The 11276-nt window shown below is 42.5% G+C and overlaps 1 protein-coding gene and 1 long non-coding RNA gene across 3 annotated transcripts; one reads left to right on the top strand and one right to left on the bottom strand.

Annotated features, from left to right (window-relative positions):
- Nucleotides 1–1062: 1062 nt before the first annotated feature.
- Nucleotides 1063–9543, bottom strand: LOC117266291 (methyltransferase-like protein 27). 2 transcript variants are annotated; one of them, XM_033641408.2, is made up of 6 exons: nt 9488–9543; nt 8424–8561; nt 7971–8099; nt 7579–7714; nt 2801–2893; nt 1063–1585 (listed from the first exon to the last, which is right to left on the bottom strand). In XM_033641408.2, exons 2-6 carry the CDS (start codon nt 8538–8540, stop codon nt 1359–1361), a joined length of 702 nt encoding a protein of 233 aa, XP_033497299.1. In that variant the 5' UTR covers nt 8541–8561; nt 9488–9543; the 3' UTR covers nt 1063–1358. The 2 variants fall into 2 exon arrangements, with proteins under 2 accessions (XP_033497299.1, XP_033497298.1); XM_033641407.2 differs by having other exon boundaries at nt 8424–8564; nt 9488–9506.
- Nucleotides 7999–8530, top strand: LOC117266292 (uncharacterized). Its single transcript, XR_004502481.2, has 3 exons — nt 7999–8121; nt 8222–8273; nt 8389–8530. It is a non-coding gene; the product is annotated as an uncharacterized LOC117266292 (long non-coding RNA).
- Nucleotides 9544–11276: the final 1733 nt, after the last annotated feature.

Below are 11276 nucleotides of genomic sequence, written 5' to 3'. Positions count from 1 at the left end.
TCTCTGAATCCATGCGCTCTGTAGTTTAACACCCGGGCCATAAGAGACCTTATGATAACTTTATCAAGCAGCAGTCAAGTCAGTGTGTCAGTGAGCGTGCTATCAGTGGTTATGACCGTCAGAGTCTCTGTAACCATGGCAACGGTGATTCCGAGTGGCACACCTGTCATATTCTCCACCGCAAATTCTGATTTAATATTTCTCGGCTTTGTCTCGTGAAAGTCTTGGTTTACTATTTCTCATGTTGTGAAAACACAGTTTATGAGGTAGAGGAGGGTGAGCAGAAAAACGGGACAAACTGTGTCCCGTATTGATTCAGTAAGAGATTTCATTATGGGACGGTCCCGTACAGGATACCAGTAGGGCTTTCTGGTTAGCTGAGCGCGTCCCTCGTTGCCAGAGGAGCCATCAGACTGTATCCTGCCCACCTGGAGAGTCACCAGACACAAGTTATTCAGCCTGTGTAGTTGAGGCAACAAAGAGGAGATTTATGGATGTAGTGAAAGAGGACAGTTGTCAGTTGGTGTGAGAGAAGAGGATGCAGAGTATGGGGTTAGATGGAGGCAGATGATTCGCTGTGGCGACCCCTAAAGGGAACAGCCAAAGAAGGAGAAGAAGAAGAAGTTGAGGCAACAGGTCTGCTCTGCAGCAGCAAACTGATCTGATGCTGATTTACATGAGAGTTCATGTCAAATGGAGGCTGAACCATGAACATGAATTACAGATCTCCTGTAAAGCATTTTAATAGATTAATCTATCATAATTAAAACAACTGGAGACTGAGAACAAACTGATATATGAGTCTGATAATATTTTAATGATGCATGTGGGGGTCTGGGAGAGGAGGTGTGTCCATCTGTTGAATGGGCATGTGCCTAAATTCAGTTTTAAATGCCAATCGTAGTCTCAGCTATTCATTTACAGTTATTTCTGACCACGAACACCAGGTGTACAAAAGTTGTATCATACACCCAAATTTTTATCAAAAAAAAAACCAACATAAAACAGGAGGGTAAAATGAAAACAAGTTAAACACAGAAATAAAGTGAAAAACAAAACACATTGTTTCTCTTGTAATGTTTATATTTATTGTCATGATTGCATGAAAAACATACATTTAATGACAATTATTATTCCTTTTGTTTTTAATAAATGAATGTTTATCATTGTGACTGAACCCTCCAGGTCTGGACACAGCAAAGTCACGTATCACTGAAAAACAATCAACTGTCCGATCATAGCTCGGGGCTTGATTGTGCTGAAGGATCAAAATGTCCACATAAACTTTGGTGTGTTTAGTGACATTGTGTTGAATCTACAGATCAGACAGTGAAGGAATGTCTACAGATGTAGAGTGACTACTTGAGTGACTGGTACATGTACATGGTCCCACCGATGTATTGCTCCTTCTGCTCTTTTTCATAGCGATTAAAAGGGTCTAATAGGTAATTGTTCTTCTGCTTGGTGTCCACTTTGACCCACAGCCCCTCCTCCTCCATCAGCTGCAGCTCTTTCTCCAAAGACACCTTGTATTTTTCTCCAGGCTCCGTCTTTGTATCCACTCTCGTCATGCAAACATAACCTCCTGCAGAAAAATTAATTATTGGATTAATTTTTAGGACAGAAAAGGAGAAGAATAAGGTTCACCCTCTCATAGCATCTCCTCCTGTAAGACTCAGGGGTTAGAGTGGAGTAGAATACAGCAGAGTAGTAAAGCTTTAATGTCTTGGGGGGGGGGGGGGGGCATTTGGTTTACAGAAGAACATCAATAATAAACAGAAAAACAGCAGTAAAGAAAAACAACAATCAGACTCAGGTTAATGCCAATGTAGCTGTCGTTATTGTCATTTGTCACCGACAAGTCTGAACAGACACGACATTCGAGACTAAATCTGGAGGGTTACCGACATATAACACGTAATCATCTGCATAAAATGACACTTTGTAGTTTCTTTTCCCCAAACAGACACTTTTATACCACAAATTACAACCATCAGTGTGTACTTCAGTTCATACCACCTTGAGAACACATCACCAGAGTTGGCAGGGCCCAAAATACCGTGTGCACAGTAGTTCATGTAAAATTTGAGCTGTACATGTAATTCTCAGCAACTTCACACAACTGCTAACTTGCGCATTGACCGTAGAACTCATGCAGTTAACACACGCTATACACGCCACAGTCATGCACGCCATGACTGCCCATTGTCTCAGACATTGAAAAACACATTAATCAGATCACGTTGCTGAGCTAAAAGAGGACACTGACAGCGTACAGATAGAAACACAACAGCAGCACTGTGTCAACAACAGTGTTGGGCAGTAGCTTCACTTCAAGTAGCTTCAATGTCACTAACTTAACTCTATTTCTCAGTAGCGTGGTGGTGACGTCACTACTTTCTGAGTCAAATATCTGTTCAGTAGTGAAGATGATGAATTGCGTCCACAAAAGTTAGAAGCTGTTTTTTGAGGAAGAGCTCTGAAGTGCAGCGACTGTTTTTCTGTGAAGGTCTGGATAAAAGTCAGGATAATAAAACTGAGAATAAGTCATGTGACTGATGCCAGCACCACACCGAGGCATGTAGACAAGGGAAGCACTTCCTGTATGACATCACATACAAATCCTTCAGTTTATTCTGCTGGCTGCTTTGCTATTGGCTTTTCTTGGTAAGACCCTCCCGTCTCTGCCTCTGATGTCATGTGTTATTTGGAAAAGTAGCCTCACCAGATGGGGCAGTTTAATAACAAGTTCCATACACCAGCGCATTTACTCAGAAAACAAAGTATTTTGGGTGGTTACCTGGTTTGGTGGCCCGGTAGAGCTCCCTGACAACGCTGACCGGCACAGAACATTCACGTAAAGCGCCGACGATGATGACAACATCAAACGCACCTGCAACCAAAGAGAGGAGGAGTTAGCTTCTTTGATAGATCTGAGCTGCTGCAGGTGAACATGGCACCTGGGCTCTGCTGCAGTAAACAGACCACTCACCACTCCATGCTGTCTGTCAGTTAGTCACATGATTATCTGTTTTTGATTTGATTAAGGGTGATATGGGGTGCCGTTTGTGTCTCACGCTGAAAATAACATCAACATTTTGCCACATTTAGCTTCAAACAATGTTTAAAAAAGTGTTGTGAATTTTTTAACGTCACCTTTTACCACATTTACAGCAATATTTGTTAACTTAGAAATATATTAAATAGTTAAATCTAAATATTAAATGTGGCATCTAAATGTTAAATGTTAAATCTAAATATTAAATCTAAATCTAAATCTAAATGTTAAATCTAAATGCTAAATCTAAACCTAAATGTTAAATCTAAATGCTAAATATAAATGTTAAATGTTAAATGTTAAATCTAAATGTTCTGGGTGAAACTAAATATTTAGCTAATATGCAAATTCACACTGCCAGTCACTGGAAGTACCAAAATAAAAGCTTGAGATGGTCAGACTGTGTTTATAGAATCAAATAACGAATTAAAACCAACTTATCGGGGGAAATGAACACTTGAACATACATTAGCGTGATAATAACTACCTAAAATAACAAGAAACGTGTTTGGAGAAATTTTATTTGACGTGTACTTTGAGTTGTTAGTGTCCCTTCGGAGGCAATCAACTTGTTGTTTACAAATACCGGGTAGAAAACCAGCGGAGTTTAGCTACATATATATATACATATCTCACATTTTTCACGTCACTATATCACCGTTTAGACTAATCTGGTGTTTGTAAAGTCTATAAACACAATGATTGAACAAACATTACTATCACATTCTGAAATTAATAACATGGTTATTGTAGATTAGCAGGGCTAACCGTTAACTGTTAGCCCCGCTAGCGGTGTCTGTAATGACTCATTAACTCTAAACGGTCCGTGAAAAAAATATTTTTTTCCAGTGGATGTCTTAGTTACAACATGATTGAGCTAACTGGAGTAGTTTCATGTCGTATCCGACAACGGGAGGCTTTTAACAGATGACGTCCTGATGTTAGCTTTGCTGCTGCTGCAGCCACTGATGCTTTCTAGACATCGTGATTTCCCAAAACTGAATAAATACCACACATAGCAACACAAAACTGCTTTGCTAGCTCAATCATGTTGTAACTAAGATATCTGCTGGAAAAAAAAAAATTTTTTCACAGACCGTTTAAGAGTTAATGAGTCATTACAGACACTGCTAACGGGGCTAAGAGCTAACAGTTGTTAGTCAGTTTGGCCGGGGAGGCCTGGGGCTTGGCTCAGGTAAACTGGTATGGAATACAGCAGGCCTCAAAGATAAAAGAAAGCTGGTTGTAGAACAGATACGCAGACAGGAAGAGATAGTAAGGGGTGCAAAGGTAGTGGCCCAGGCTAAACAGGGACAGTGGTTGAATTGGGAAAGTGTAGAGAAGAGGAAGCTTAGTTGGAGGGACCTGTGGAGTATGGAGGAGAATCGTATTAGATTCCTGGTAGGGGCTACATACGATGTGTTACCAACCCCCCAGAGCCTAAAACTGTGGGTAAATGAGGACCCATCATGCCCGTTGTGTTCACGTACCGCAACCTTAAAGCATATTTTGTCAGGCTGTAAAGTTGGCTTGTCACAAGGCCGATATACATGGCGACATAACCAGGTGTTGAAATGTTTAGCTGCAGGCATCGAAGGGAAACGAAGACAGGTGAATTCAGAAGGTGTTAAGGATAGGAGTTTAGTAATTCAGTTTGTCCGTGAGGGAGAGAAACACAGAAGGGATAAGTTAGTAAGGAGGCAAGGGTGTGGCCGCCTAGAAGGTGCTCGTGATTGGGAAATGCAAGTAGATTTAGGGGGAAAGCTTGTTGTTCCTCAGGAAATAGTCTGTACCAGGCAGAGGCCTGACTTAGTGTTGTGGTCAGTGAGTCAACAGATAGTTTATTTCATTGAGCTGACAGTTCCTTGGGAAGACTCAGTGGAAGAAGCCTATGAAAGAAAAAAGCTTAGAGATGCAGACTTAGGAGCAGAAGCTGAGCAGCGAGGATGGAAGACTAGGATTTGTCCAGTGGAAGTGGGGTGTAGGGGATTCATAGCAAGATCAGCTGTCTCGCTCCTGGGGGAACTCGGAGTGCGGGGACAGAGTTTGAGGAAGACAGTGAGGGAAATGTCAGATGAAGCAATTAAATGCAGCCACTTTATCTATTACAGAAGAAATAATGTCAGCTGGGGGCCAGCAGGGGGAACTACTAAGCAGGGCACATAACTCCTTGAGATCAGGTGGAGAGATCCACTTCCTGTCAGGAGGAAATCCAGGAAGAGGAAGGTTATTTAAGTGTGGGAGTGGCCTATTGGAATCCATTTTGTTTGAGGCCATGCGGCAAGGTGAGTGTGCTTGCTGATCCTGTAAGTTCATTTAGCTCCTTTAACTTTAGCTTATATTGTAGTTATGCTATGTAGTGTGTGAAATAGAGTATGGTGAATGTGACAGGAAAGGTAGTATCAGCATTGCTTCTGCCTGGAGCTCGCATGTATGGAGCCTGGGTTTGGTTGAAGATGGCAGTGCTGTTTGGGCTGAGAAAGCCATGTGTAAGTAAGAAGGAAATCCAGGAAGAGGAAGGTTATTTAAGTGTGGGAGTGGCCTATTTGAATCCATTTTGTTTGAGGCCATGCGGCAAGGTGAGTGTGTTTGCTGATCCTGTGAGTTCATTTATCTCCTTTAACTTTAGCTTATATTGTAGTTATGCTATGTAGCGTGTGAAATAGAGTATGGTGAATGTGCTAGGAAAGGTAGTATCAGCATTGCTTCTGCCTGGAGCTCGCATGTATGGAGCCTGGGTTTGGTTGAAGATGGCAGTGCTGTTTGGGCTGAGAAAGCCATGTGTAAGTAAGAAGGAAATCCAGGAAGAGGAAGGTTATTTAAGTGTGGGAGTGGCCTATTTGAATCCATTTTGTTTGAGGCCATGCGGCAAGGTGAGTGTGTTTGCTGATCCTGTGAGTTCATTTATCTCCTTTAACTTTAGCTTATATTGTAGTTATGCTATGTAGCGTGTGAAATAGAGTATGGTGAATGTGCTAGGAAAGGTAGTATCAGCATTGCTTCTGCCTGGAGCTCGCATAAACGGAGCCTGGGCTTGGTTGAAGGTGGCAGTGCTGTTTGGGCTGAGATCACTGTCCAGCCTCCTGGAGGTGTCATTGTTGTGAGGGCTTGTCCTGGGGAGGTAGACTGTACAGCCTAACCCGGCGGGGGAGTGTGATAGCCTAACAAGGCTTCCTTCCCTGGGTCTACCTCCTCTGTGGTAGTATAGGTAAGGTAAAGGAGGTTGTTCGGTTAGTGTGGGGAGCAGTGAGACCTGGCATTAGGGGAGTGTCTCTGGGACGCCAGAGATCACTGTCTAGCCTCCTGGAGGTGTCGTGGGACTAACTAGACGAAACACCGGTGAAAGGAGGTTCCCACCCGATGACCCCAAAGACATGCTAGTTATCACTGCTCACGGGTCTGTATAGTTAAGCCTTGCCATAATAGCTTATCGTAGGGCTTAGGAGGATTATTCACTGAGTGCTGATCCCTTTTTTTTTTTTTTTTTTTCATTAGAGCACAAACTTCTTGTGTTTATTTGAATAGCTTAGCTTAGGTTGTTAGTCCCTCTGAAGGGACACTAACAACTCAAAGTACACGTCAAATAAAATTTCTCCAAACACGTTTCTTGTTATTTCAGGTAGTTATTATCACGCTAATGTATGTTCAAGTGTTCATTTCCCCCGATAAGTTGGTTTTAATTCGTTATTTGATTCTATAAACACAGTCTGACCATCCTGAGCTTTTATTTTGGTACTTCTGGTGACCGGCAGTGTGAATTTGCATATTAGCTAAATATTTAGTTTCACCCAGAACATTTAAATTTAACATTTAACATTTAGGTGCCACATTTAATATTTAGATTTAACTATTATTATATTTCTAAGTTAACAAATATTGCTGTAAATGTGGTAAAAGGTGACTTTAAAAAATTCACAACACTTTTTTAAATATTCTGAGTCTGAATATTCGTCTGTTCGGTCTAAGCAGCCTGATTCAGCTGCCATCTCACAGACGCAGCGTTGCAGTGGTGAGAAAATGTGATAATGAAACAAAGGGCAAAGGTTTCATTTTGTCATGGATGGGACAGTAGACCAGGGCGTCTGGGCTCTGCTGCAGTAAAAGACAATAACTGTGCAAAGCTCATTGTGGATTATCTTTTTGATAAGGTGATTCTCAGGCAGCATCTTTTTATATGTTATTTTAGTAGATTTAGAGACGTATATTGTGGACGGACCTCAGAGATAATGATATCCTGGAAGTCACAGTGAATGAATCAATATGTGTGTCAGTAAGAAGAGCTTTGACTCTAATTCACCTCCTGCACTCTCCAACGCCTCCCTGTAGAGGCTTTGACCCGTCTCTTTTGTCTTTGTCCTGCTAAAGTCCACGTCACCATGGTTACAATGTCCTCAATAATGAGTTCAGTTAAAGAGGAGCTCAGTGAAGCTTCATTCCCCACCTCCTCCTGTGAACCTCATCCTGTCTAACTCTAATCAGCTGATTGAGTGAAGAGTGTATGAAGAGTGTGTGTGGTGTACCAGTCTGTGCAGGCAGTGGTTCTGTTCCCAGTAAGGCCAGTTTGAGGTCCTGATAGAGGCCGCTCTTTGCAGCTTGGTCCAGCATGTTTTTACTGCTGTCCACTCCAACAAAGTGCCTGAAGCCCACTTTAGCCATCTATGAACACAAGAAGAAGAAGACGATGACGGTCAGTTTTATGATGCTCTGCTGTGTGTGAGGTGGAGACTTTCCTACATTGTGACACTTATTTGACTTTCACACCAGAAAAGACGACTAACATGGGACAGTTTATGAAGGCACAGCTCAGACCCATTCCCACCATCCAAACACTAATGTGATATAACTCTGCAGTTTGGTTTAATTATCCAGGAACACTGAGATTCTCCTTTAAAGTGAAACGTTTCTTGCTCACCACTTTAGCGACCAGTCCAGACCCACAGGCGACGTCCAGAACCTGCGCCTCCTCACGACTCCCAGAGAAGTTGGCATTCAGGAAATCTACCAACATATGTGGCTCTCTGTATTTGAGTGTCTCCATATCCTGTTGATGTAACATGTTCAAGGTCAGCGTGTTTGTCAATGTGACAAAAAAAAATTAGTAATTAGTCGATCAACTGAAACAGATCTGATAATCGTTTAATTGTTCTTGTCATTTTTGAACAGCTTCTACCATGTGAGGATTGTCTGAACTAATGCTGAGGTGAGATCAGATCAGGTAAGATAAGATGAGGTTCCTGCTGTTTTAAGCTGTCAGATCTGTCGTCACCTTTTAAAGGGTACAGAGAACATGTGTTTGAGACTTAGAGGACTTTTTTGCTGTTTTGCTGAAGTCTCCATCAGACCTGACGGAGAATGAGTTTCTGACCTCCTCATACGTCGCCGCCCAGCCGTCAAAGAACTTGGTCGTCTGCTGTGAATCAAAACCTTTTCTGGTCTGATAGAGGTTCCTCAGATCGTCCAGAGTTCTGCTGCTGCCAGACATGATGAGGAGACGACTTCAAACCTGCTGGAGAGGAGACTCATCTGTCAGAGGTCCTGTCCTGCTGTTTATGTAGCCTCCTTTATTACTGTCTCTTCATATTTTAATGTTGAGACGCATCATCACAAAGCTGCTCTTTAACATTTTGAGTTGTGTGACAGTTTATGATGTGAGATCCAGTCGAATTCAAAGTGAGCACAGAAATAGCTTCATGATTTTCTTGATGGAGATCATTTTTATAAAAATGAGCAGGAAAGAAAAACTAAATGTTGGACTAATAAACTCCTGTATGATGCTGACAGCTTCCTGTGTACAGGACTGTTTGGACTAGGATGTACAGCCCAGAGGTGGAGGACTCGAGTCACTTGATTTGACTTGCAGTGACAAACAATGCTGCAGCTCAAGGCAATCACTGTTGTTACCTTTCTGACAATGAAGGCAGGTCAGGGAGACGTGAAGTTGCTCTGCAGGCTGCTCCATTTGTGTTTGTGTAACTGTGCTGGCTCTGACCGAGGAAGTTAAAGAGGCAGGGGCTCGACTCAGATGCAGTTGCACGCTTTTAACTGAGAATTGATGCCGTGGGCCAAATTCAAAAAGTGATTAAAAGAACTAGAAAAAACACCTCTTGCAAAAAGGGCACTTATTTACCTGGGGTCTGTCTGTGCACATGCCTGATGTTAGGCTCCTTTTTCAAATGACATACAGTTTGATATTCAGAAGCTGCATCCTGAGACCGGATATCATCTTTAAAATAATAATCATCTTGAACATCAGAGCTGAAACCATCAGCTGCTGAACTGTTTTATCAAAGTACTGAATCAGTTTGAGTTTTAGACTGTTGGCTGAACAAATCAAGGTATTAACCAAAAATATGATGCTGACACATTAAATAATGAAAAAAATGGTTCATTTCCTGACTGTGAAGAAAGTAGAGAGCAGTTCGTACTCACCTGTGTGGAGGAGTTCAGGTAGAGAGGTGGGTGTGAGTGAGACAGCAGTGATCATGGAGGCAGATTTATAAGGCTTGTCTTCTTGGGACAGGCCTGAGCTGGCACGTCACGAACAGAAACAACCAAATATGGAAAAATATAGGCTGAAGGTGGAGATGTTGGAAACAGGAGAACTCGTTGACTTGATGTGAGAAATGGGGACTGGAGATGAACATCATGTCCTGCAGAGAGAGACGGGAAGTGAGAAACAGCCTGTTTGAAAGGAGTTCGAATTGAAAATCAAGATGAGATTTTTTAATACCCCTCTGGTGACGTGGAGGAGCTGTGGTCTGGTCAGAGACCAGAGACCATACACATATTTTGGGACAGGTCACAACAGCTTGAAAAGCACAGTTTTTGTATCAGGAAAAAATCCAACTGGTCACTGTAGAAAAGAGTCGGTGATCAATGCTTGTATTTGTGCAGGAAATATGAGGAGGAAAGAAGGGTGATGATGACAGGATTACAGAGGAGAGGATGAAGGGAGGACAGGATTAAGGGAGTGCTTGAGAGTGGCGACACGATGGAGCGGAGAGAGGTGATATTTAGGTTTTTGAAAATGACAGGACTCAGAGGACTGGAGGAGATCAGGATAACAGTATCGGGTAAAACCAGAAGGAGGAAGTAATGTCACTTGAAGGACGCCAAGTGCTGTAAAACACCAACAAAGAAGAAGACTCCTGCTCTTCTCATTCAGATACCATTGATATTAATTTACAGTACACTCTTTCACAGCATGATGCGTGGCCGGTTGCTGTTACTGTTTAACAGCGCTCGACAGCGTTGGGGGAAACGTGGGGGGACAACAACAAAAGATGAGGCAGCAGAAGTTCGAGTAGATTGTGTGGGAGGTGTTGCAGATGGGTCCAACAACCACCAACTTTCACCTGAGAGGTTGGTGTTCACTTTCCGTAAAGACTGTAAAGTCAAACCCGGTTCTTTTTTCTAAACCCAACCACGTGATGGTGTCAGTTGGCAGTGTTGTACTGACGCAGTGCTTTTATTTTGAAAGAGACTGTATGCAAACTGTACATTTCCTGTGAAAACAGAAGTGTATTTTGAAAACAGACAATGCATGTAACAGGCTGAAGTTGACACGGCGGCGTCCCAGAATGTCAACAACCAACACACCCAGGGCACCTTGGACGTCATATGTGGACGTGGAAAGTCCATGACCAAACGTGGACATGTGACGAGGTCACAGTGAGGATGATGATGGTTCGTACGTCTCTGTCCAGCTGTCACAGAACTTCATCCTCAGCTGTGGATCGAAGCCTTTGCAGGACTGAAGTTGTGTCTTCACATGGTCCACAGCTGTGCTGCAGTCTGACATGATGAGGAGACGACTTCAAACCTGCCGGAGAGGAGACGGTTAACATGTTCTTAACATGACAGATGCTGACATGTAGAGTCAGCAACACAGGAATGCACAGACAGAGATGTTTGCCCTGCAGTCCAACATGTTCTCTGAGCTCAGACATGTTCTCTGAGCTCATTTTTCTTTACGTTACTTATTTTCCTCCGGTGATAAAAACCAACCGTCATCCTTTAAAGTCATCAAATAGACGTTCCTCCTCTAACGCCATGTGATCAGCTCTGATTGGTTTAAAGTCTCAGTCTGTATATTTTATATTTATTATAATTAGACTCTAACAGTGAATGTATCTAACAAGTCTTGAGTAGTGTGTATCTACAGCCTGATATATGCTCTTCCTGTGTGCACAGAGACAGATGTGCAGCTGCTGTTTTA

Source organism: Epinephelus lanceolatus, chromosome 10 (genome assembly GCF_041903045.1).
Source record: "Epinephelus lanceolatus isolate andai-2023 chromosome 10, ASM4190304v1, whole genome shotgun sequence".
Lineage (NCBI taxonomy): Eukaryota > Metazoa > Chordata > Actinopteri > Perciformes > Serranidae > Epinephelus > Epinephelus lanceolatus.
Note: the sequence above shows the minus strand (reverse complement) of the source record. Positions and strands in the feature narration are given on the sequence as shown.